The sequence below is a fragment of the Thalassophryne amazonica genome, chromosome 23 (genome assembly GCF_902500255.1).
Source record: "Thalassophryne amazonica chromosome 23, fThaAma1.1, whole genome shotgun sequence".
Lineage (NCBI taxonomy): Eukaryota > Metazoa > Chordata > Actinopteri > Batrachoidiformes > Batrachoididae > Thalassophryne > Thalassophryne amazonica.
In genome coordinates, this window is record NC_047125.1 from 3,181,189 (window position 1) to 3,209,111 (window position 27,923).

Consider the following 27,923-nt stretch of genomic DNA (forward strand, 5'->3'; position numbering starts at 1 on the left):
CACATATATATGTGTATATATATGTATATATGTGTGTATATATATATGTATATGTGTGTATATCATTATATATTCATCATTTATATTCACCTCTGTATGTTTATATTGATTTTAAAATGATCACACAAAGGTGACTTACATCGAGCACAATGATTGACATGACCAACAACCAATGACAATTGGAGAGTCATGCAGGATGGCCAATCAGATTGCAGGAAGAGCTGGCGGCCGCTCCCACCCTGTGAATGGACTGACTCCTCGGCGCCTGGACTTCTCTCCGCTCTTCTACTGACTACAAGGTGGGAATCGTTTCTTTTATCTTATTTAACTGTGCGTTACTTTTGTTAGTCGTTAAACGCAACAGTTACGGAGTCTTGCTCATTCATTTGCTGCTGTGTGAATGCTAGCAGTGGTTAGCTTCTCTTTAGCACTTAGCTTGTGCTAGCTGTCGCTCCTCGCTTGTTCTTTTCTTGGTGCTCAACACTTTAAAATAACTTGTGTGATGTTGTCAGACAGGGTGGCCCTCTGAGAGAGCCGTGTCCGTAAGGTAGAGCAGCTTCTGAGTTCAGTGGAGTTAGATATCACGGACACTCCAGACCAGCTTAGTGTCTGGTCGGCTAGCGGGCCTGTTAGCATTAGTTTAGCTCCGCCGCCTAAAGACGACCTGAGCTTCGTCCTCCTGTTACTTTAGTTAAGTTTAGTAAGTTACATTGTGTGTATGTTGTCATCATTAATTTCTATAGAGCAATTTGTGACATTTATGACACTCAAGTGATTGATGATTAAAAGGTGATAACGTATATCACTGCAGTGCCCTGGCATGCTGTACACAGCAGGTACATTGGAAAGATACACGCTTTAACTGGCACACTGTGCGCTGACCCGTTCGGATTGTAATCAAAATGCGCCCTAGCCAGCTGCTGCTACGTAGTTAAGTAAAGTGTGATGCTTGCTACCTGACCTGAGTACCATGTGAACAGCGAAAATAAGGGATTTAACATGTATAAGGCTGACCGTGTGCGTGAGTGTGTGTTCATGTTCACACACATACACTTTCAACCTAAGGGCCCCATTGACCTCCCCCTTGGTGCCCCCAGTCACTATAACAAGTTTGGTGTGGATTAGGGATGGGTATTGATAAGATTTTATCTATCGATGCCATTATCGATTCTGCTTATCGATCCGATTCCTTATCGATTCCCTTATCGATACCTCGTAAATTTTGTACTAAAAGTAGGTTTTACAGGTTTTCTATGTATTTCATTGAGTCTTAAAGTAAATAAATATGAAATCACTGTATTCTTGATCTCTGGACATAAATAAAAATAAAACTGTGTTTCGCTTTGATCAGGGAGACAGACACCCTCTCTACTTTTAAGATTAGGCTTAAAACTTTCCTTTTTGCTAAAGCTTAAAGTTAGGGCTGGATCAGGTGACCCTGAACCATCCCTTAGTTATGCTGCTATAGACGTAGACTGCTGGGGGGTTCCCATGATGCACTGTTTCTTTCTCTTTTTGCTCTGTATGCACCACTCTGCATTTAATCATTAGTGATCGATCTCTGCTCCCCTCCACAGCATGTCTTTTTTCCTGGTTCTCTCCCTCAGCCCCAACCAGTCCCAGCAGAAGACTGCCCCTCCCTGAGCCTGGTTCTGCTGGAGGTTTCTTCCTGTTAAAAGGGAGTTTTTCCTTCCCACTGTAGCCAAGTGCTTGCTCACAGGGGGTCGTTTTGACCGTTGGGGTTTTACATAATTATTGTATGGCCTTGCCTTACAATATAAAGCGCCTTGGGGCAACTGTTTGTTGTGATTTGGCGCTATATAAAAAAATTGATTGATTGATTGATTGAAGTTATTAATTCAGACTGGATTCTATCATTCTAACTTGACTCATCAGAGAGCCGCGCAGCATTTGGAGCTGTGTGAACAGAACGGAGGATGATTCTCATTTCTTTCTCGCAACAAGACTGGAGTCCCAGTTAGTAACTTTAATCCACACAAACTTGACTCACGATTGACATATTCTGGGATGAAAGTGGTGAAAAACAAAAAAAGCTGAAACACAAAATTACCCCCAACACCACCCCCATGAAAATGTTTGAATTCTAGAAGCTCTGAAATGCAATCTGCGACTATTCCAGACGATAAACTGGAGTGAGTGCAGCATCCATTTAGGTGAGAAAAAAAAAGAACTTTCCTTATTCAGATCCATTCCAGTAGTATTCTGCTCTTACTAGGATGCAGCAGTTTTCTAGTTTGGCAGATAATTCTGGAGGAAATCACTGAAGAAATTAACAAAGTGAAAATATGGTTTGACCGAAACAAACTGTCATTAAACTTAAATAAGACAGGGATGAAATGGAGTTGTAAGAGTCACTAGGTGTTCACAGGAAACATTTATTTATTTCTGTATGTATGTATGTATGTGGGTGATTCTTTAACTACGGGCACTATTGGCCTTGTAAATGTAATTTCCACCACACCATTGCCTTATAGTATAAAGCACCTTGGGGCAATGGTTTGTTGTGATTTGGCGCTATATACATGTGCTCTGATGTCACTGTTTATCTCCATAGAAACTACCCACACAATCTTTCATACAAACTTTTTAAAGGGACATTATTGTTGTGGTGGAAATTACGGCAATAGTGTGGGACAACTACATTTCGTTTAAAAAATCACAACAGTTGTATGACATTGAATACCCCAATTATGTTTTGATTATTTTACTGATATTCAGAGATATTTTAAAACATTAGAAAAAATGTTTTTTTACTATTCATTTTTATCATTGAAGATCATAAGTCTGGGTGTGGGACAAGCACAAAACAGCAATATTTGCATATAATGATGCTGAAAAAAGGTGAAAAAGTCATCATAGACTACTAGGACAAATTTCTTAAAACACTTTCATTGTAAAGATAACTATAAAAGTGTGAAATTTCCCCTTTTTTTTTTTTTTTTTATAAAATATGATAAAGGGACATAAACGTGCCCGTAGTCTAAGAATCACCCATGTATTTATTTATTTATGTATGTTCATTGTTAGTTCCTTTTTATATTTTCTGTTGTGTTTCTATTCAGGTTCTTTTTGTCTCTTTCTCTAAAATTGTATATAATAAGCATTAGATTATTAATATGTAAACAAAAATAAATTTAAGAAATATTACAATTTGAAAACAAATGCACCCGAACGTGATGAGCGCTGCAAATGCGTAATGCTAATTTTTAACTTTGAAAATGCCATAGACATGCTAACGCGTTAGCATCGCTCCCGTTTTTAAGTTATAAAATATATCTATCAACTGTTTCAGAAGACCATAATAGGTTGGTTTAACATAGAAAAGGTAAATAATACTCACAGATGTATGCTCTTTAGGGTTTTAGCGGGGGGAATTTAAGCAAAAGAAAGAAAGTATAAATGAAGCAACAGATCGAAGCATTGCTTCAATCTACGAACCATTGCTTCGATTGGTTCAAGGTTCAGAGCAAAGCCGCGCTGCAGAAAAGTTGATTATGGACCCGCTGCAGGGTCTGTAATTAATGGAGAGAAATGATCATTTTCCTGACAAACACCCCCCAAAACAACGGCCACTCTGAAGGACCGATAACAGAATCGTTAAGCACAAAGCTTATTGATGTCGGTGGATCGAATCATTTCTTAACAATACCCGAAAGGAACCGGTTCTCGATACCCATCCCTAGTATGGATTGCTTAATAACTATGGCTGTGCAGAGGTAACATGCATGCACCAGGCCTGTGAAAGCTCGGATTTTCTTATGTGGAGGGGGGTTGTGTTTTACAACCCCAATTCCAGTGAAGTTGGGATGTTGTGTAAAATGTAAATAAAAACAGAATACAATGATTTGCAAATCTTCTTCAATCTATATTCAATTGAATACACCACAAAGACAAGATATTTAATGTTCAAACTGATAAACTTTATTGTTTTTGTGCAAATACAACCCCTGGCAAAAATTATGGAATCACCGGCCTCGGAGGATGTTCATTCAGTTGTTTAATTTTGTAGAAAAAAAGCAGATCACAGACATGACACAAAACTAAAGTCATTTCAAATGGTAACTTTCTGGCTTTAAGAAACACTATAAGAAATCAGGAAAAACAATTGTGGCAGTCAGTAACGGTTACTTTGTTAGACCAAGCAGAGGGAAAAAAATATGGAATCACTCAATTCTGAGGAAAAAATTATGGAATCACCCTGTAAATTTTCATCCCCAAAACTAACACATGCATCAAATCAGATCTGCTCGTTAGTCTGCATCTAAAAAGGAATGATCACACCTTGGAGAGCTGTTGCACCAAGTTGACTGACATGAATCATGGCTCCAACACGAGAAATGTCAATTGAAACAAAGGAGAGGATTATCAAACTCTTACAAGAGGGTAAATCATCACGCAATGTTGCAAAAGATGTTGGTTGTTCACAGTCAGCTGTGTCTATACTCTGGACCAAATACAAACAGCATGGGAAGGTTGTTAAAGGCAAACATACTGGTAGACCAAGGAAGACATCAAAGCGTCAAGACAGAAAACTTAAAAGCAATATGTCTCAAAAATCGAAAATGCACAACAAAACAAATGAGGAACGAATGGAAGGAAACTGAAGTCAACGTCTGTGACCGAACTGTAAGAAACCTCCTAAAGGAAATGGGATTTACATACAGAAAAGCTAAACGAAAGCCATCATTAACACCTAAACAGAAAAAAACAAGGTTACAATGGGCTAAGGAAAAGCAACCGTGGACTGTGGATGACTGGATGAAAGTCATATTCAGTGATGAATCTCGAATCTGCATTGGGCAAGGTGATGATGCTGGAACTTTTGTTTGGTGCCGTTCCAATGAGATTTTTAAAGATGACTGCCTGAAGAGAACATGTAAATTTCCACAGTCATTGATGATATGGGGCTGCATGTCAGGTAAAGGCACTGGGGAGATGGCTGTCATTACATCATCAATAAATGCACAAGTTTACATTGATATTTTGGACACTTTTCTTATCCCATCAATTGAAAGGATGTTTGGGGATGATGAAATCATTTTTCAAGATGATAATGCATCTTGCCATAGAGCAAAAACTGTGAAAACATTCCTTGCAAAAAGACACATAGGGTCAATGTCATGGCCTGCAAATAGTCCGGATCTTAATCCAATTGAAAATCTTTGGTGGAAGTTGAAGAAAATGGTCCATGACAAGGCTCCAACCTGCAAAGCTGATCTGGCAACAGCAATCAGAGAAAGTTGGAGCCAGATTGATGAAGAGTACTGTTTGTCACTCATTAAGTCCATGCCTCAGAGACTGCAAGCTGTTATAAAAGCCAGAGGTGGTGCAACAAAATACTAGTGATGTGTTGGAGCGTTCTTTTGTTTTTCATGATTCCATAATTTTTTCCTCAGAATTGAGTGATTCCATATTTTTTTCCCCTCTGCTTGGTCTGAAAAAATTACCGTTACTGACTGCCACAATTGTTTTTCCTGATTTCTTATAGTGTTTCTTAAAGCCAGAAAGTTGCCATTTGAAATGACTTTAGTTTTGTGTCATGTTTGTGATCTCCTTTTTTTCTACAAAATTAAACAACTGAATGAACATCCTCCGAGGCCGGTGATTCCATAATTTTTGCCAGGGGTTGTATTTGGTAATTTTGAAATGGATGCCTGCAACACGTTTCAAAAAAGCTGGGACAGTGGTATGTTTACCACTGTGTTACATCACCTTTCCTTCTAACAACACTCAATAAGCGTTTGGGAACTGAGGACACTAATTGTTGAAGCTTTGCAGGTGGAAATCTTTCCCATTCTTGCTTGATGTCCGACTTCAGTTGTTCAACAGTTCAGGGTCTCCATTGTCATATTTTGTGCTTCATAATGCGCCACACATTTTCAATGGGCGACAGGTCTGGACTGCAGGCAGGCCAGTCTAGTACCCGCACTCTTTTACTATGAAACCACGCTGTTGTAACATGTGCAGAATGTGGTTTGGCATTGTCTTGCTGAAACAAGCAGGAATGTCCCTGTAAAAGACGTTGCTTGGATGGCAGCATGTGTTGCCCCAAAACCTGAATGTACCTTTCAGCATTGATGGTGCCATCACAGATGTGTAAGTTGCCCATGCCATGGGCTACTTACCATGTAACGGAATTACAACAGCAGCAAAATCTGGACATACTGCATCTAACCACGACAGATTAGCTCAAATTGTAATTCCGTTACTGTAGAATTGCCCAGCAGTCAACTTTTTAAAAGAATTTTGTGGCCTGTCTGTGTCACAGAGGGATGTCGGACAGAGAGAAGATGGCAAGAAAGATGGTGTGAAAAAGTTGGATAATGAATCAAAAGTCTGTGGAATTGGTGCTATGGAGGAATAGGAGTGCCAAAATTAAATAAATAAATGTCATTAAATAATTACTTAAATGTGACATTAATTAAATCAGTGCATTATTAAATAATTTCTTAAAAGTGTCATTAATTAATTTAAATTGGAGGAATAAAAGTGATAAATACATAGTTAATTACTTAAATGTGTCATTAATTGCTTAAATGTGCCATTAATTAAATCAGTGCATCATTAAATAATTACTTAAATGTGCCATTAATTAATTCAAATTGGAGTTAAATACATAATTAATTATTTCAGTATTTAATTATTGCATGGTCAAAAACATATAATTATTTCACTATTTACTTATTTTATGCTCCTTGTGTTGTGGTGCATCATGAATTAATTTTATCTGTCAAACTCAGCCAGCAAAGTCAGTGGGCGGATTTCTAACACTTGATTGGTTCCCCTGCACATCAAGTCACGGCAAATTGAGTCCATAAAATGGATTTATAGATTTAAAAAATTATACAAATGATTGGTTGAGTTAATTATATTAATAGTAAATAAAATATTTACTATATATATTATTTCTTATTAAATAAATATTAATAGTAAAGATAATATGAGGGCAACATGGGGAATTATAAAAAGTGTGATTGATAGTGATGGAGCGAAAGCAACTAGTCCAAATTGCTTTAAGGAAAATAAAGAGATATATGACATAAAAGAAGTTGCAAATGGGTTTAATGATTATTTTTCAAATGTAGGATCAAGTCTGGTGGGAAATAAACCAATAATAGAAGATAAATTACATACACTTGTAAATACGGTCAGTAGTATTTTCCTGGACAATGTGGAAAAAGATGAAATAAGAAATATTGTAACAAAAAAAATGTTTAAGCAAAAGATCAACTGACCATGAAGATTTAGACATGACTGTAAAAAGTATAATAGAAACTGTTATTGAACCATTTACTTATATTTGTAATCTGTCTCTGTGAACTGGGATTTTTCCAGATGAAATGAAAATTGCTAAGGTAGTCCCATTATATAAAAATGGAGACAAACATAATTTTTCTAATTACAGGCCAGTATCATTGCTTCCACAGTTTTCTAAAATCATGGAAAAAGTTTTTGTGACAAGATTGGATAAATTTGAGAAACATCATATTTTAAATAATGCTCAGTATGGATTTAGAACAAAACATTCGACAGCTATGGCAATTATGGAACTAATAGAGAAAATATCAACAACAATAGATAATAAGGATTATTTTGTAAGTATTTTTATCGACCTGAAAAAGCTTTTGATGTTATAGACCACTCAAGATTGCTTCACAAGTTACAACAATATGGAATAAGAGGTATTGCACATCAGTGGGTAAAAAGCTACTTAGAAAATAGAAAACAGTTTGTTCAGATAAATAATACCAAATCAGAATTGTGTAACATTTATGGAGTACCACAAGGATCTGTACTTGGACCCAAACCGTTTATTTTGTATGTCAATGATTTTGTGAATGTATCCAATGTGCTTGGCAGCATTTTATTTGCTGATGATACAACGCTGTTTTACTCTGGATCAGATATACAGGAAGTAGCACAAGTGATAAATACAGAGTTGGAAAAAGTTAAACATTGATTTGATATAAACAGATTGTCACTAAATATTAATAAGACAAATTTTATATTGTTTAATGAGAGCAAAAAAAAAAGTGTCATTACAAATAGATGGAATGGATATACAAAGGGTAAAAGAAACAAAATTTTTAGGAGTCATGATTGATGAAGATCTTACATGGAAGTCGCACATAAATTACATAAAAGGAAAAATAGCGAAAGCCATTGCTGTTTTGCATAAAGTAAAATGTTCATTAAATAGTTATGGTTTATTAACATTGTACAATTCATTGATTGTCCCATATTTAACTTATTGTGTAGAAATGTGGGGATCAACATATACAACCTTTATTTATTTTGCAGAAAAGAGCTATAAAAGTGATTAGTAACAGTGGTTTTAGAGATCCATCTAATCCATTGTTTATTAAGTATAGGGTACATAAATTTCATGATTTAGTCGATTTGAAAATATTACAAACAATGTACCAAGTTAATAAAAATACTTTACCAACAAACATTCACAATATGTTTGAAAAAAGAGTAAGTAGTTATAAATTGAAAGGAATAGAAGTCTTTAAAAAACAAGATTTAGAACCAAAGGAAAGGAGTATTGCAGTAAATGGTGTAAAATTATGGAACAATCTTAATGAAGAAATTAAAGAATTAAGGTCGCTTAAATTATTTAAAAAACATATTAAATTTGATGTATTAAGTAAGTATGAAACTATGAAATAAGTCAGTGGGCTGCAAGAAAGTAAAAAAAAAAAAAAAAAGGTAATCTGTTAATGTTTGGAGTGTCTTAAGTTTAAAATGTAACCTGTCAGAGATGTAATCTATTAATTAATGGTCATAATTATGAAATGGGGCAGTGGTATGTGACAAGTTAGAGAAATGCAATCTGTTAAATAATGTCGACTATGAGGCTGGATATTGAAAGATTGTATTGTTAAAAGGGGCAGAAATCATAAGACTTGTTCTTCTTTCTGCTCCTTTTCATTCTGGTGTTGTGGTGCTTTGTTTCTGTTATTTTTCTGTTTTTCTTTTAAATGAATGAAATAAATATAAAAAAAAAGAAAGAAAATTGGGTTTTAAAAAGTAACACTTTGCATCATGTGTCATGCTTAGTTCATGTTACAGGGTAACATATGTCAACATATGACCTTTATTTTGGAGACAAAGCATTCAACACCGTCAAAACTATTCAATTTATTAATCCTATTCAATCACTAATTTGCATCACTTTTTACTAAAATTTTACTTTTGACCCCTGTACAAACTGAAATGTACCTTTGTCGCCATTCTTCCTGTTTTTACCCCATAACTCCATAACATTCAGTCATAGATAGTCCAAACTATACCTTTTTGGAGTCTCTGTGATCAGACAAGTAATGTGGTGTAATTTTCAATTTAATGAGACCATTTTTAAATTTTGACCTCTGTGTAATTCCCCCTACCTCACCGCCTATTGAAAATTTAAGTGGCTGGTCGTTTTTTTTTTGTTTTGTTTTTTTTTAAGTGTGTCTAAGCTATATTTGTGCTGAATTTGATGTTTGTACCACCAATTGAAAGAATGTTTCAGTTATCTGCTTCACTAATAAGCCAACAGAGCATGAACCAGCTGCTGTCTATTAGCTTAAACGACATGTATATAAGACAAACTGAATTATAGGAGAAATGCTGCTTTTAACAACCTGCACCTCATTTCTGGCATAAAATATGGTCGTTTACTCACCAACAAGGTTGGGTAGGATTACTTTGAAATGTAATCAGATTACAAGTAATACAAATGTATGTACATACCTACATGTAATCCACATGTATTCTTTCAATAACTCCACACAGAAAGGCCACAGGTGGGAATCGATCCCATGACCTTTTTGCTGTGAGGTAACAGTGCGAATGATTAATCCACCATGCTGCCCAAAGTAGTAATAATACATTTGTAAAGCATTTTAAATAAATGAAAAACTCAAAGTGCTGAACATAGCTGGAGACGAACATGAAACAAAGATCCCCATATCCCAAAATAAAAACAAAAACAGAAAAGAATTAAATACAACAAGAAAAAACAATGAAAAGAAGATGATGTCTGAAGCCTGCTGACTTTTTTTTAACCCTTGAGACACAGAGCAAGTCTGCATCCAAGGACCACAGGGCACGAGGGGTCACATAAGGCTGAACAAGTTCAGCAAGATAGTTGAGTTCATGACCGTTTAGAGCCTGAAATGTCTAACAAAATCTTGAAATCTAGTCCTCGAGTCGGTGAAGGAAAGCCAGAATGTCTGTGATCAAACCTCCTGGTTTTCATTAAACCTCGAGCAACAGTAATTCTGTACCATCTGTAGACATCCTACACTATTTTATAGCAATCCAGAAAATAAAACACTGCAATAGTCAGTTGTGGAAGACAAGGACGTGAATTACAGTTTGTGAAATTTAAAACAAAGGCTGATGTACATTTCCACTTTATCAGTTCCATCAGTGCAATAACTTAGTGTCATCAGGTCAAACTCACCACTGATACTTTATTTTTGGGTGATTCTTAGACTACGGGCACTTTTACATCCCTTGATCATATTTCATGAAAAAAAAAAGAAAAAAGGGGAAATTTCACACTTTTATAGTTATCTTTACAATGAAAGTGTTTTAAGAAATTTGTCCTAGTAGTCTATGATGACTTTTTTCAGCATCATTATATGCAAATATTGCCGTTTTGTGCTTGTCCCACACCCAGACTTATGATCTTCAATGATAAAAATTAATAGTAAAAAAAAACATTTTTTCTAATGTTTTAAAATATCTCTGAATAAAATATCAGTAAAATAATCAAAACATAATTGGGGTATTCAATGTCATACAACTATTGTGATTTTTTTTAAACGAAATGTAGTTGTCCCACACTATTGCCGTAATTTCCACCACAACAATAATGTCACTTTAAAACGTTTGTATGAAAGATTGACATGACAGCCAACCACCACTCTACTGGTGGTTGGCTCTCACTGCGGTATTGTATCACTTCCTGTTCCGGAGCACAGCGGTATTTTGCTGCATCTGTTAGCTGTTTAATCTGCGCAGTTAGATTGCTCTAGTTACCTAGATAACGATTTGTTTCACAGTGTAATCTTCACATGCCTTAACTAAAGCACTCCCTCTGCTGAATCACCTCTAAATTATTTACACATTATTCACTTTGTGTGTTTTTAGGAATCCGCTAGCTTAGCGCAGCTACTAGCTCTTAGCCGGTTTAGCATGGCGGCTTCTCCTGTCTCTCCCGCACTTTTCTGCTCTGGGTGTGAAATGTTTAGTTATTCCTCGGCCTCCTTTAGCAGTAATGGTACTTGTAATAAGTGTATCTTATTCGTAGCTGTGGAGGCCAGGCTGGGCGAATTGGAGACTTGGCTCCGCACCATGGAAAATTCTACAGCTAGCCAGGCCCCTGTAGTCGGTGCGGACCAAGGTAGCTTAGCCGCCGTTAGTTCCCTTCCAGCAGATTCCGATATTAGAGATATTGCGTAAATGCAAAAAAGCAGTCCTACATATTTGTTTAATATGCGCTTTGAATGACATATCCTAATCAAAAATGACTCCAAGATTTCGATCTTAAATATGATCAATCTTTATTAGTTGGCTATGTACCACAGGCTTTTAAGGTGGCAGTAATTAAACCATGACTTAAAAAGCCATCACTTGACCCAGCTGTCTTAGCTAATTATAGGCCAATCTCCGACCTTCCTTTTCTCTCAAAAATTCTTGAAAGGGTAGTTGTAAAACAGCTAACTGATCATCTGCAGAGGAATGGTCTATTTGAAGAGTTTCAGTCAGGTTTCAAAATTCATCATAGTACAGAAACAGCATTAGTGAAGGTTACAAATGATCTTCTTATGGCCTCAGACAGTGGACTCATCTCTGTGCTTGTCCTGTTAGACCTCAGTGCTGCTTTTGATACTGTTGACCATAAAATTTTATTAGAGATTAGAGCATGCCATAGGTATTAAAGGCACTGCGTTGCAGTGGTTTGAATCATATTTATTTAATAGATTACAATTTGTTCATGTAAATGGGGAGTCTTCTTCACAGACTAAGGTTAATTATGGAGTTCCACAAGGTTCTGTGCTAGGACCAATTTTATTCACTTTATACATGCTTCCCTTAAGCAGTATTATTAGAAAACATTGCTTAAATTTTCATTGTTACGCAGATGATACCCAGCTTTATCTATCCATGAAGCCAGAGGACACACACCAATTAGTTAAACTGCAGAAATGTCTTACAGACATAAAGACATGGATAACCTCTAATTTCCTGCTTTTAAATTCAGATAAAACTGAAGTTATTGTACTTGGCCACACAAATCTTAGAAACATGGTGTCTAACCAGATCCTTACTCTGGATGGCATTACCCTGACCTCTAGTAATACTGTGAGAAATCTTGGAGTCATTTTTGATCAGGATATGTCCTTCAATGTGCATATTAAGCAAATATGTAGGACTGCTTTTTTACATTTGCGCAATACGTATCTCTAAAATTAGAAAGGTCTTGTCTGAGTGATGCTGAAAAACTAATTCATGCATTTATTTCCTCTAGGCTGGACTATTGTAATTCATTATCAGGTTGTCCTAAAAGTTCCCTGAAAAGCCTTCAGTTAATTCAAAATGATGCAGCTAGAGTACTGACGGGGACTAGAATGAGAGAGCATATTTCACCCATATTGGCCTCTCTTCATTGGCTTCCTGTTAATTCTAGAATAGAATAAAATTCTTCTTCTTACTTATAAGGTTTTGAATAATCAGGTCCCATCTTATCTTAGGGACCTCTTAGTACCATATCACCCCAATAGAGGGCTTCGCTCTCAGACTGCAGGCTTACTTGTAGTTCCTAGGGTTTGTAAGAGTAGAATGGGAGGCAGAGCCTTCAGCTTTCAGGCTCCTCTCCTCTGGAACCAGCTCCCAATTTGAATCAGGGAGACAGACACCCTCTCTACTTTTAAGATTAGGCTTAAAACTTTCCTTTTTGCTAAAGCTTATAGTTAGGGCTGGATCAGGTGACCCTGAACCATCCCTTAGTTATGCTGCTATAGACGTAGACTGCTGGGGGGTTCCCATGATGCACCACTCTGCATTTAATCATTAGTGATCGATCTCTGCTCCCCTCCACAGCATGTCTTTTTCCTGGTTCTCTCCCTCAGCCCCAACCAGTCCCAGCAGAAGACTGCCCCTCCCTGAGCCTGGTTCTGCTGGAGGTTTCTTCCTGTTAAAAGGGAGTTTTTCCTTCCCACTGTAGCCAAGTGCTTGCTCACAGGGGGTCGTTTTGACCGTTGGGGTTTTACATAATTATTGTATGCCCTTGCCTTACAATATAAAGCGCCTTGGGGCAACTGTTTGTTGTGATTTGGCGCTATATAAAAAAATTGATTATATATATATATATATATATATATATATATATATATATATATATATACACACACACACACCCAGTGGTGGGCACAGATAACTAAAAAGTTATCTTTGATAAAGATAAAACAATAAACCACCAAAAAATGTATCAGAAGTTACAGATAACCGGTAACAGATAAATTCCAATATTATCTCTGGCACATTTACAACTACTAGTAAAACAATTTTAATCACTTCTAATAATATTAAAAATAACAACAGACCCAAACAATGAGACCACACCTTTCTTTCAACATTCTACCCCTGCTGGAAGCTCTTGTTGCGCTCCCAGCACAGAGGCACCCTGAGAGCAGCCGTAAAGCCAGCTGTCTATCAATTACAACGCTCCGGTCAGGCGGAGGTCTTGAAAAATTAAGTCATGCTGACTTATGGTTTTGATTTATAAATAAGATTAATACCGATAGAATAACTCCATTAATGTCAATTCTGTCATTTGTACAAAGTTAAAATATATATCTTTTAATGTTGAATAATGCACTAATTCTGAGGTTTTGTAACAAACAGATCGCAAAGGATTCTGGGTAAAAGTGCCTCTGCTAAACACTGATTGGTTGTCATTCATTATGTAAACCAACAGGTTAATGTGACGTGTCGTGTGTTGGTGCTTAAAGATAAATGTGCTTTTGTAAAATATTCCATTTTTTTAATTTGTAAAAACAGGCATTTTTACGGAACCCTGGAGGTGTCATCCCAAAATTTTTTGCATGTGGACAGAATGGGCCTCATGTATCAACGTTGCGTACAGCGATATTTGAGTGTATATGGGGTGTACGCAAAAATGGCTGCGCTACTTGGCATTTATCAATGTGGTTGTTGGCGTACGCTGCGCTGAAAATATACACCAGGTCGAGAGGTGGTGTAAATTATACACCAAAATGAACTAGCACTGGAATCCACATAAAAGTGAAAATGATCAACATGATAAACAGTGCCATTATACAAATCAATGCATATGTTACATAAATAACACTTTCCTGATTATACTACATAATAATTAATACAAATCCCGCTTTTGCGGGATTGTTGGTCTCCCGAGCAGGATCCGTGGCCCAGTGGTGGGCACAGATAACCAAAAAATTAACTTTGATAACAGATAATCAGATAACTGAAAAGTTATCTTTGATAAAGATAAAACAATAAACCACCCAAAAATGTATCGGAAGTTACAGAAAACCGATAACAGATAAATTCCAATATTATCTCTGGCACATTTACAACTACAGGTAAAACAAATTTAATAGCTTCTAATAATATTAAAAATAACAACAGACCCAAACAATGAGACCACACTTTTCTTTCAACATTCTGCCCCTGCTGGAAGCTCTTGTTTACTACAGCGTTCCCAGCACAGAGGTACCCCGAGAGCAGCCATAAAGCCAGCTCTCTATCAATTACAATGCTCCAGTTAGGCGGAGGTCTTGAAAAATAGTCATACTGAGTTATGGTTTTGATTTATTAAAAACATTAATACCGATAGAATAACTCCATTAATGTCAATTCTGTCATTTGTACAATGTTAAAATATAATATATATCTTTTAATGTTGAATAATGCACTAATTCTGAGGTTTTGTAACAGACAGATTGCAAAGGATTCTGGGTAAAAGTGCCTCTGCTAAACACTGATTGGTTCAGTCATTCATTATGTAAACCAACAGGTTAATGTGACGTCTTGTCGTGTGTTGGTGCTTAAAGATAAATGTGCTTTTGTAAAATATTCCATTTTTTTATTTGTAAAAACAGGCATTTTTACGGAGCCCTGGAAGTGTCATTGCAAAATTTTTTGCACGTGGAGAGAATGTGCGCATGTATTATGATGTTGTAAAACGTGCTTTACACTGTGTGAGATGATTTTTCATGCAGGAATTTTTTGGACCGAGTTTCAGGTAAACTTCTTTGATTAGACTACAAAACAATTGATACGACGGCCGCTTTTGACGCTCTAGGCACGCGTCGTGATTGGTGGAGTTCTTTTTCTTTCCCGTCTTCCTGGCTTCCATGTTAAAATGAGGGTGTGTTTGAAGCGGAGTCTGAATATTTATGGCTGTGTTTATTATAATTACGATTGTTTTCACCCACCGCATTTATCAAGGTCACGTCAGGCGTACGCCGGAAATGGGCAGGTGCGCACTGCTTGATACATGTCACGGCAACTTTGGTGTACTTCAAATTTACACTGTAAATTTACACCACAAGTGCGCAACGTTGATACATGAGGCCCACTGTGCGCACGTTTTATGATGTTGTAAAACATGCTTTACACTGTGCAAGATGATTTTTCATGCAGGAATTTTTTGGACTGAGTTTCAGGTTAATCGTGCATTCTGCATCGTGTAGTGTACATGGAGTATCAAGCTGCGGTTAACATCTGATGACCACCTCCTGATCGCCGATCGTATGGTCAAATGAGAATCAAACCTGTTTGATATATTATTGTGGTCGGCCATCGTGAGGGTTTCCTGCTGCTGAAAAGCTACAAACACTGCAGAGCTGTCTTGTAATGTTGTTGTTATTATTATTTTGCTGTTGTTTTTGTTTTTAAACTTCATTTGTAAAAAAAAAAAAAAAAGCCATTTGCAAAGCCAAAAAGTTGATTTGACAATCATCTGACATAACCGGGGTCAAAATAAATACTGCCATCTACTGGTTCCCAGACGCTTAGTACTTAGGGCGAATACTGCCATGAACACTACTGGCCAGTAGATGCTAGATGGCAGTAGAGGCCTTGAAAACAAAATTCCAGATAATCCCTGTCTGCTACATTTAAAATGCGTGGAATTTAACAAACGCAAATACAAACCCAACATCTGTAAATGCAGAGAATATATTCAAGAGAGTTTTAGGCACTAGAGTTTAATGCTGTTGTCCGTGGAGCCTGAACAGAGTGTCTGAAATGCATTTGTCCTGTCGTGACGTACTGAGATTACATCATCCTACCCAAAATGCACTGCGGGGCACAGATAACTTGTCCAAAATTAGTTTGGTTAAAATTTGGACCATAAGTTAAAAATGTATGCCTCTGGATAACTTAGGTGATATTGCCAGCATATCGGTATGGTGTTAAAGGAAATGTTTTTTTTTTCTTTTTTCTTTTGGGGCCGTTTCTCCTTAGTCTGCAGAGGATTGAGATGCTTTTTCATACAAGCAGTTCTCTTCTGTTTGCAATGGTTATAACTGTGCGTCTGTTACAAAACTTTTAACAGGTGGGTGCTGAACTAATTTTAAAATGCTTGTCGCTGTTCAGCTTTGTTTATTTTCTCAGTTTAAAAGTTAACGGACAAAAATTAATCGGAAGATCATTGGTCCGATAATGGTTTTTAAAGTTATCTAAAAAGATAATCCGATAATTATGTTATCGGATTATCGGAAGTGTGCCCACCACTGTATATACCTACCCCTTTACCTCAGTAACATTTACTCCTCACAACAAAAGCAAAATAAGCACAACAAGCAAAGCACAAATCTTTGAAGATAGTCAATGAACTTAAATTTCTCATCATAACAAATTAATAATTGTGCACATCGCACAATCCAGAGATAATAGTGTAAAATCAATAAACTGAATTGTCTATACTGTAACCAGAAATTATATAGTTTTTATAGTCTTTCAAATCTGACTGGAGTACAGCATAATTTAATACCCTCAGGACAGTTGTTCCAAATTTTCAATCCATTTACAGAGACACAGTGACTTTTTACAGTAGTTTGAGTCCTTGGCTTATCAAATGTCAATATTCCTGTCAAATATAAGCTGAGTCCTTCATATTAAACAGATTTTGGACATGTTGAGGTAAAAGTTTGTTTTTGGTTTTGTATGTAGTTTGTATTGTAATGTAATCAACTAAAAGTATGAATTTCATAATATTTAAGCAAATAAATAATGGGTTGTTGGCTCACAGTAAGATTTAATACTGATAATTCTTATGATTTTCTTTTGCAATGGAAATATTGAATTAATATTTGTTTTATGTGTTTCCCCAGACCTCAACACAATATGTCATATATGGAACTATTAATGCATAACATAAAGTAAAAAGTATTAAGAGAGGAAATCTTGAGTTTTGTATAGAATTGCAATGGATTTTGACATTTTGGATTTAACAGAAGTTTAAGTTGTTTTCCAAGTTAATTTATCATCAATAACAACTCTCCAAGAAATTTCAGTTTCAGCATTGTATATTGTCAAGCTCCTACTTGAATTCCTGGGCTTATTTGCTGACCCTAATGATCCCCACTACAGAACACAATTGTATGGCTATGAAGGTGGTTTGGTTTTTTAAATACAGCCTTGGAATTGATAGGGATGATGCATAGTAATAAGAAAAATAGCTATCGTAAGTTCTTTCAGTTTATGGACATTAACATCTATCTGTCTAATCTATCATCAGCTGGTTGCAGCAGGTACGTATGGAAAACGTGCACCTCAGGTGATCTCTGTGATCAGGGTTGGTGTCTCCTGCTTTAGGACATCTGTCCCAGCACAGGAATATTTTGGTGTTGTCTCACACTTGTGAGTGGTCAGCCTGTGCAGCAGAGCAGCAGCGGATGATTAATTCGGCCTGTTTTTAGTCTTTCCTCCACTTGGTCATTGACTCTCTTTTGTGTGTTTTAAAGTCTTTCTACAAACATGTCTTTCTACAAACACGCGCGTGTGTGTATGGCTTCAGTCATGCAAAAACCCGGGAGATGACATTTGCCACTTGGTATGTTAATGTATTTTGGATCAAGAATGAAGATGATGTTTCAAGCCTGCTCTGTTTGCTCATTGTGGCTGTTGCAGCTGCTTCCGGTGACATCTTTGGATTCTAATGTTGTCACATACTGTGCAACAATAGATGGTGGTTAAGTCGTAAGGCGTGTGCTTTAACATCCAATCACTGCAGGTTTGAGACCCAACATAGCTCTTTTTTTTTCCCCCACCCAAATAGCACTATAATTTAGTTGCCCTTTAATTGTTTTTTGTTCTTTATTATTATTTAAGAGTGGGATGCAGCATAAGTGGGCGGAGCATGCCCAGAGAAGGGGTGGACGTCATCAGGAGGCGTCGTGTGTGTTAGTTCATGTGTGGCAGAATTAAATAAACGGAGTTGTGTTCCTCTTCAAAGTGTAAAAAAAAAAAAAAAAAAAAAAAAAAAAAAAATATATATATATATATATATTTTTTTTTATTTACAATATTTTAACATGACAAATTGTGTACTTTTCTCTACTTGCAGCGGAACCTGTCGGCCACCGTGTTTAAGAGCGTCCGTGACACGAACACCCGACTCATCAAGAAGGGCAAAGGGATAATGATGATGATAAAATCTGGACAAACTGGCAATGGTTCATCATGGCATCCAAGTGTAAGTACAAACATTACTTTAATTTCCTAAACTTATTACATTAATTACATTTTTTTTAACTTCCCATAAAACTTACCTTTGTTTCTGATTTTGTCTCTGCAGGTGGAGGCTGTTATCTTTGAGCACTCAGGCATCTTGGATGCTGCTGAAGCTGCTGCTGCAGAGGAGGCCGCGGACGTAGACTCTGAAGGCGAACCGAGGACTTCCACTTCAGCTGGTCCAAGAAGGCGAAGTATCAAAGAAGGCGAGATGGACCGAATGTTACTGCTAATGCAGGAACGAGCGGAGGAGAGTCGGGCCCACATGGAAGAACTGCAAAAGTGTAAAGAGCAGCACCCCAGCACAGCTAGGAACGCCTTCGCAGCCTATGTCCGGGACTCCTTAAACACCATGTCGGAATGGAGCTACAGAAAAGCAAAGGATGAAATCTGCCGGGTGTTGACAAAGTATGAAAATGGGGCTGAAGAGGATCGGGTCAAGCAACAACAGAAGTTCCAACAGCAGCCACCTCACCACCACACAAAGCCACGACACACTGTCCTGCCTGTCCGAGGACTGCAGCCGCTCCTGTCCTGGTAAACACAACTTAGAATCATTTTCAGTTGCATTAAAACATAAGTATTTTTCAGTACTATTACACATAAATTACAATAATTTTTATATATTGTTCAATAAAGACAGAAGAAAATTTAAAGATTGTTAACAGTTTTATTATTTAGAACATAATAAATTTTCATGGCTTCTAACAAATCAGTTTGCCAAATGAACAAATTTAAACATGAGTGTCCCAACTTACAATGTGCATATAATTATACACAATGTTCAAATGTAGCACATTTCTCTCTGCCATGGCACTGCACCCGCCTCAGAATCGCACCAATACTTCAGTAAGTTCCTTTGGATCTTGCCGGGGTTATTTGCAGTATTGTGCCCTCTATGGATTTTTATATCCTGCAGATCGTTCCCTTGCCTCCACGCTCCAGTCACCAACTGCCGAGTGGGGATATCTTCAAGATCAATGATGTTATTCTGGAGGCCAGGGCATCTATTCCGCATAAGTTATGGAGCACCATACAGGTTTGGACAATGAGTCGCACAGTCCTCAGACTGTGGTGCATTGTCATCAGGAGATCCTGGAACCAATTTGCTAGAATTCCAAGTGCATTTTCTACCCTCTTCTTGCACGTGACAGTCTGTATATTGAAGCTCTGTTCTTAGTCTGTGAGGTGGTGATGAGCGTATGGTTTCATCAGAGTAGGGCGCAAAGCAAAGGCATCATCTCCAACCCAAGAGAATGATACAGCTTCTGTGTCATATGGGAGTGGCCATGGGTCAGGAAGGCCTATTGTGCCGTCTTCTAGGCAGGCCTTCAGTTCAGATTTGTTATAAATCTGGGCATCACTTAATGATCCTTTACCAAAAAAAGAAATTGAGAGTAAAGAATTAGAACAAATAAAAATTAATAAATGACTATATTTAATTAAAATTTTAAATCGATTTTTATCTCTACTTACCACCGATGTCTGCCTAGATGAACTTGGAGTCTGAATCAACCAAGGCAAGGAGAACAACATTAAAGAATCTTTTATAATTGCGGTACATGCTTCCTGTACCAGGAGGACACAAGCAGTATGCTTGTCCTCAAGGGCACCACAACAGATTGGAAATTGCCATTTCCTGAAGAAGCCCTCGGCAATAGCCAGCCACTGTAGAGGTGAAGTTGGAGGTGTCAAACATTCGTCCATAAGCTCTTTACAGGTGGCTTTACACACTTCTCGGACAGCAACAGAGATTGTGTTGTGAGGAATGCACCGCCAATATTGCATATTGCGGTACTTGGTCCCGGAAGCAAAATGACAGTCAGTGCCAGCTTCAGGCCTGGATCCAGAGCCGCTCGGTACCACGTCTCCTGTTTTGTGATATGTGGACCAACTCTCCTGAGAAACTCGTCGTACATCTCAGCCAGCATTTGCATAAAGTTACGGATTGATTGTGGATATTGGCCCCTCAGTTTAACCGAGTTGGTTATACAGACCAAACTGTCTTCAGCGCTGGATCCATGGCTTTGACTACCTTCTCTGTTGCTGTCCCCTTCGCCATTGGTACATGTTGACAATTAATTCATCGTTAACTTTGGCCTGAAGAACAGCCATCTTGCACTCGTTGATAAGGCGGGCTGGCTGGTCCCCATGCCTTGGGATCATCACCGTCCATGGCACTAGTAACGGGGAACTGTCCGTGTCAGACAAAGGCTACGTGCACACGCAGGTTAGCCACAAATGTTTGAAATGTGCGTACATAGTTGATAAAACGTTCTTAATGCTATTGTTAACAAACAATAAGAAATTGACAAAACGACAGCAAAACGAAATACGATTGTCGGCGGCATTCGTTCAAATATTTGGATAGTTTAAAAATTCTGACAAAGCCCCAGCTGCGGGAACAAAGCTGAGTGAAGGTTAAACGATGCCAATGAAAGTCCAGATTTGGGACTTTCATTTTGACTTTGTTGTCCTTCCTTTGTGTTGTGTGACCAGAACTTTAGGAAAACTTTCATGTCTGGTGATCTCTGATCAGGGTTGGTGTTTCCTGCTTTCGGACATCTGTCCCAGCACAGGGGCATTTTGGTGTTGTCTCATTTGGGATTGGTCAGCCTGGGCAGCAGAGCAGCAGCAGATGATTAAATCGGCCTGTTTATAGTCTTTCCTCCACTTGGTTGTTGACTCGCTCTTTCTCTTGTGTATTTTAAAGTCTTTCTACAAACACATCTGAAGTCCAGCAGCTGGGGGACACGTTGAAACTACAGTGGACACCTGCTGATGAAGGAATGATCACAGACCAGGAAGAAGAAATGAGTCATTTAAAAGAAGAGAACAAAAGAGGTAAAGGGCAGGATGCTGTTTTTAATCCTTTAAATCTCTTCTACAGAACAGGTTTGTTCACTCAGCTTTGTTTGTGTTACTGATATACTGATGCTTTTTCTCAGGAAAAAAATTCTCCACCAATGGCGTAACACAGTTGTTGTTAAACTCCACCTCTGTTAAAGGTTTCTCATGTTTAATGATGAACTCGGCCACTTCCCAGTCTGATTTGGTGATGTTTTCATGATGTGTCCACTTGAGGTAAGTGGCTCTGCAGCCTTGTTGAAAACAGTCTGATCTCAGAACTGCCTCAGTTTCCGGACTCGTCTGACTGTTTTCCAAAACTGCTTTGAGGCCGACTGAAAGTCACTTTCTGTGGGCTGTTTCCTCTCACACCCACTCAGTTTTTGCTAAAACAACCAATGAGTTTCTGAGGAAAATCAAGACCAGAGTAGGGTTTCCTGCTGAGAACCACAGCCTCAGATTTAGAGGTGCTGATCCTCATCCCAGCTGCTTCACACTTGGCTGTGAACCGATCCAGTGGGTGTTGGAGGTCACCGGCCGATGAAGCCAACAGGACCACATCATCTGCAAAAAGCAGTGATGAGACCCTGAGCCCACCAAACTGGACACCCTCCTCCCCCTGAATACACCTCGATATCCTGTCCATGAATATCACAGACAGGATTGGTGACAAGGCACAGCCCTGGCGGAGGCCAAACCCCAACCGGAAACGAGTTTGACTGACTGCCGAGCACCCAAACACAGCTCTCGCTTTGCGAGTACAGAGATTGGACGGCCCTGAGAAGGGACTTTATTAAAGGATTTTATTAAAAAGAAGACTTGAAAGTTCACCTACAATTTGCCAGAAGGTACATCTTAGATGCAAGCCTAGATTTAATGTTTTTGGTGAAAGAAAATCCTCCTCTGTACCACTTCATCATGAAGATGTATAACTGAGGATACAAAATACAAAACTTGCACTATACACAATTTCTCCAATCACAGCCACAGAAGCCTTTTTCTGGGTTGTCTTGGGTGTCTTGGTGGCTTTCCTCACTCTTCTCCTTCTTGCACAGTCACTCAGTTTTTGAGAACTGTCTACTCCACACAGATTTACCATTGAGTGTCATACTGTTTGTATTTCTTCATAACTGATGTAAATAATGTTCTAGACATATTCAGTGACTTGGAAATGTTCATGTATCCATCCCCTGACTTGTCTGAATAAAACTGGCAATTAAACTGATTATTTACAGGTATTATACCAAAGGTGCTGATTACTTATGCAACCCATCATCTTGGCTTTTATAATTTTAATTAATTTATATCAAGGTGTAGAGATTTGCTTTCAGTTCGAGTCTAAGATAATTTTAGAAATTTTATTTTTTGTAGGTTTTTTTTTTTTTTTTGGTATATGAAATGTTTAAACAAATTAAAATGTGTGAATAATTTTTCAAGGCACTGTATTTGTAAATATTTTAAATCAATCAATTTTTTTATATAGCGCCAAATCACAACAAACAGTTGCCCCAAGGCGCTTTATATTGTAAGGCAAGGCCATACAATAATTATGTAAAACCCCAACGGTCAAAACGACCCCCTGTGAGCAAGCACTTGGCTACAGTGGGAAGGAAAAACTCCCTTTTAATAGGAAGAAACCTCCAGCAGAACCAGGCTCAGGGAGGGGCAGTCTTCTGCTGGGACTGGTTGGGGCTGAGGGAGAGAACCAGGAAAAAGACATGCTGTGGAGGGGAGCAGAGATCGATCACTAATGATTAAATGCAGAGTGGTGCATACAGAGCAAAAGGAGAAAGAAACAGTGCATCATGGGAACCCCCCAGCAGTCTACGTCTATAGCAGCATAACTAAGGGATGGTTTAGGGTCACCTGATCCAGCCCTAACTATAAGCTTTAGCAAAAAGGAAAGTTTTAAGTCTAATCTTAAAAGTAGAGAGGGTGTCTGTCTCCCTGATCTGAATTGGTTGCTGGTTCCACAGGAGAGGAGCCTGAAAGCTGAAGGCTCTGCCTCCCATTCTACTCTTACAAACCCTAGGAACTACAAGTAAGCCTGCAGTCTGAGAGCGAAGCGCTCTATTGGGGTGATATGGTACTACGAGGTCCCTAAGATAAGATGGGACCTGATTATTCAAAACCTTATAAGTAAGAAGAAGAATTTTAAATTCTATTCTAGAATTAACAGGAAGCCAATGAAGAGAGGCCAATATGGGTGAGATATGCTCTCTCCTTCTAGTCCCCGTCAGTACTCTAGCTGCAGCATTTTGAATTAACTGAAGGCTTTTTAGGGAACTTTTAGGACAACCTGATAATAATGAATTACAATAGTCCAGCCTAGAGGAAATAAATGCATGAATTAGTTTTTCAGCATCACTCTGAGACAAGACCTTTCTGATTTTAGAGATATTGCGTAAATGCAAAAAAGCAGTCCTACATATTTGTTTAATATGCGCTTTGAATGACATATCCTGATCAAAAATGACTCCAAGATTTCTCACAGTATTACTAGAGGTCAGGGTAATGCCATCCAGAGTAAGGATCTGGTTAGACACCATGTTTCTAAGATTTGTGGGGCCAAGTACAATAACTTCAGTTTTATCTGAGTTTAAAAGCAGGAAATTAGAGGTCATCCATGTCTTTATGTCTGTAAGACAATCCTGCAGTTTAGCTAATTGGTGTGTGTCCTCTGGCTTCATGGATAGATAAAGCTGGGTATCATCTGCGTAACAATGAAAATGTAAGCAATACCGTCTAATAATACTGCCTAAGGGAAGCATGTATAAAGTGAATAAAATTGGTCCTAGCACAGAACCTTGTGGAACTCCATAATTAACCTTAGTCTGTGAAGAAGATTCCCCATTTACATGAACAAATTGTAATCTATTAGACAAATATGATTCAAACCACCGCAGCGCAGTGCCTTTAATACCTATGGCATGCTCTAATCTCTAATAAAATTTTATGGTCAACAGTATCAAAAGCAGCACTGAGGTCTAACAGAACAAGCACAGAGATGAGTCCACTGTCCGAGGCCATAAGAAGATCATTTGTAACCTTCACTAATGCTGTTTCTGTACTGTGATGAATTCTAAAACCTGACTGAAACTCTTCAAATAGACCATTCCTCTGCAGATGATCAGTTAGCTGTTTTACAACTACCCTTTCAAGAATTTTTGAGAGAAAAGGAAGGTTGGAGATTGGCCTATAATTAGCTAAGATAGCTGGGTCAAGTGATGGCTTTTTAAGTAATGGTTTAATTACTGCCACCTTAAAAGCCTGTGGTACATAGCCAACTAACAAAGACAGATTGATCATATTTAAGATCGAAGCATTAAATAATGGTAGGGCTTCCTTGAGCAGCCTGGTAGGAATGGGGTCTAATAAACATGTTGATGGTTTGGATGAAGTAACTAATGAAAATAACTCAGACGGAACAATCGGAGAGAAAGAGTCTAACCAAATACCGGCATCACTGAAAGCAGCCAAAGATAACGATACGTCTTTGGGATGGTTATGAGTAATTTTTTCTCTAATAGTTAGAATTTTGTTAGCAAAGAAAGTCATGAAGTCATTACTAGTTAAAGTTAATGGAATACTCAGCTCAATAGAGCTCTGACTCTTTGTCAGCCTGGCTACAGTGCTGAAAAGAAACCTGGGGTTGTTCTTATTTTCTTCAATTAGTGATGAGTAGAAAGATGTCCTAGCTTTACAGAGGGCTTTTTTATAGAGCAACAGACTCTTTTTCCAGGCTAAGTGAAGATCTTCTAAATTAGTGAGACGCCATTTCCTCTCCAACTTACGGGTTATCTGCTTTAAGCTACGAGTTTGTGAGTTATACCACGGAGTCAAACACTTCTGATTTAAAGCTCTCTTTTTCAGAGGAGCTACAGCATCCAAAGTTGTCTTCAATAAGGATGTAAAACTATTGACGAGATACTCTATCTCCCTTACAGAGTTTAGGTAGCTACTCTGCACTGTGTTGGTATATGGCATTAGAGAACATAAAGAAGGAATCATATCCTTAAACCTAGTTACAGCGCTTTCTGAAAGACTTCTAGTGTAATGAAACTTATTCCCCACTGCTGGGTAGTCCATCAGAGTAAATGTAAATGTTATTAAGAAATGATCAGACAGAAGGGAGTTTTCAGGGAATACTGCTAAGTCTTCTATTTCCATACCATAAGTCAGAACAAGATCTAAGATATGATTAAAGTGGTGGGTGGACTCATTTACTTTTTGAGCAAAGCCAATAGAGTCTAATAATAGATTAAATGCAGTGTTGAGGCTGTCATTCTCAGCATCTGTGTGGATGTTAAAATCGCCCACTATAATTATCTTATCTGAGCTAAGCACTAAGTCAGACAAAAGGTCTGAAAATTCACAGAGAAACTCACAGTAACGACCAGGTGGACGATAGATAATAACAAATAAAACTGGTTTTTGGGACAAGACTAAGAGACAAGCTTTCAAATGAATTAAAGCTCTGTCTGGGTTTTTGATTAATTAATAAGCTGGAATGGAAGATTGCTGCTAATCCTCCGCCCCGGCCCGTGCTACGAGCATTCTGACAGTTAGTGTGACTCGGGGGTGTTGACTCATTTAAACTAACATATTCATCCTGCTGTAACCAGGTTTCTGTTAGGCAGAATAAATCAATATGTTGATCAATTATTATATCATTTACCAACAGGGACTTAGAAGAGAGAGACCTAATGTTTAATAGACCACATTTAACTGTTTTAGTCTGTGGTGCAGTTGAAGGTGCTATATTTTTTCTTTTTGAATTTTTATGCTTAAATAGATTTTTGCTGGTTATTGGTAGTCTGGGAAATAAAGGAAAAGTGCTGAACATAGCTGCAGACGAACATGAAACAAAGATCCCCATATCCCAAAATAAAAACAAAAACAGAAGAATTAAATACAAGGAAAAAATAATAAGAAAAACCTTCAAACTAATTACAGAAAATGTTTTAAAAATAGTCTTAAAGTCACATTTCAAATCCCAACAGCCAGCCTGTTCCACAAGATACGACCATGGCAAAAAAAAAGGCTCTGAAGCCTGCTGACTTCTTTTTAACCCTTGAGACACAGCAAGTCTGCATCCAAGGACCACAGGGCATGAGGAGGCACATAAGGCTGAACAAGTTCAGCAAGATAGTTGAGTTCATGACCGTTTAGAGCCTGAAATGTCTAACAAAATCTTGAAATCTAGTCCTCGAGTCGGTGAAGGGAAGCCAGAATGTCTGATCAAACCTCCTGGTTTTCATCAAAACTCGAGCAACAGTAATTCTGTACCATCTGTAGACATCCTACACTATTTTATAGCAATCCAGAAAATAAAACACTGCAATAGTCAATTGTGGAAGACAAGGACGTGAATTACAATTTGTGGAATTTTAAACAAATGCTGATGTACATTTCCACTTTATCAGTTCCATCAGTGTAATAACTTACTGTCATCAGGTCAAACTCACCACTGATACTTTATTTTAATGTGTTGTTCGAACAGTTATTGTTAATTTGTTTCTTTGCAGACATGCAGCCGTTGTTGGTGATTAAAGAAGAAACTCTCCCTGAACACCAGGAATGGAATCTGAGTGTTGACCAGAAGGACATTAAAGAAGAAGAGAAGCTGTTGATAAGTCAGCAGGGAGAGCAGCTTCAGCAGCTGGAGGAGGCAGATCTCACCAAGTTTGGTTTCACTACCGTCCCTGTGAAGAGTGAAAATGATGATGAAAAACCAGAGTCATCACAGCTTCATCAAAGCCGAAGTGATGAGAGCACAGAGGCTGAGCCTGTAGCCAGCAGCTCATCTGTACACAGAACACTGACAGCAGAAGCTGATGGAGAGGACGATGGAGGACCACAACCAGCCAGCAACTCAGGTCCAAACAGTCATTTACAACCAGATACCAGTGGCAGGAGTTCAGACAGTTCTGGAACTGAGACTGATGACAGTGATCACTGGAAACAGACCAGAGAACTTCAGTCAAGTGTTAACTGTCAAAAAAATACCAATATTGTTCGTTCAGGCAACACTGATGAAAAACAATTTAAAGGCTCTAAATATGGAAAAGCATCTGGTCACATGAACAACTCAGAACAACAAAGGGGGAGGGAAGCAAGCGGAAAACCATTTAGCTGTTCTGATCAGAGTAAAAGACAGAAACAGAAGAGCACTCTGAACAAACACATTAGAATTCAGACACGACAAAAAACATTTGTCTGTTCCGAGTGTGGTAAAAGATTTGGACAAAAGGGTAACCTGAAAACACACATGA

General features: G+C 38.0%; 2 protein-coding genes across 3 annotated transcripts in view; both read left to right on the top strand.

Annotated features, from left to right (window-relative positions):
* LOC117504818 overlaps positions 1–27,923 on the top strand; it is a 3,434,143-nt gene that overhangs the window by 705,808 nt on the left and 2,700,412 nt on the right. The window lies entirely within an intron of this gene.
* Positions 241–27,231, top strand: LOC117504843. Of its 2 annotated transcripts, none has more exons than XM_034164394.1 (4): positions 241–299; positions 18,635–18,763; positions 18,866–19,338; positions 27,177–27,231. In XM_034164394.1, coding segments are annotated over exons 2-4 (528 nt in total). In that variant the 5' UTR covers positions 241–299; positions 18,635–18,709; the 3' UTR covers positions 27,178–27,231. The 2 variants fall into 2 exon arrangements, with proteins under 2 accessions (XP_034020285.1, XP_034020284.1); XM_034164393.1 differs by lacking the exon at positions 27,177–27,231 and adding an exon at positions 21,515–22,070.

What these genes read in the sequence shown, in the direction of transcription:
- LOC117504843 (XM_034164393.1), top strand. Translation starts at nt 18,710, where the DNA reads ATGATGATGATAAAATCTGGACAAACTGGCAATGGTTCATCATGGCAT. An exon ending in GTTCATCATGGCATCCAAGT is followed by an intron (nt 18,764 to 18,865) that starts GTAAGTACAAAC and finishes TTGTCTCTGCAG; the next exon opens with GTGGAGGCTGTTATCTTTGA. An exon ending in CTGCAGCCGCTCCTGTCCTG is followed by an intron (nt 19,339 to 21,514) that starts GTAAACACAACT and finishes TGTATTTTAAAG; the next exon opens with TCTTTCTACAAACACATCTG.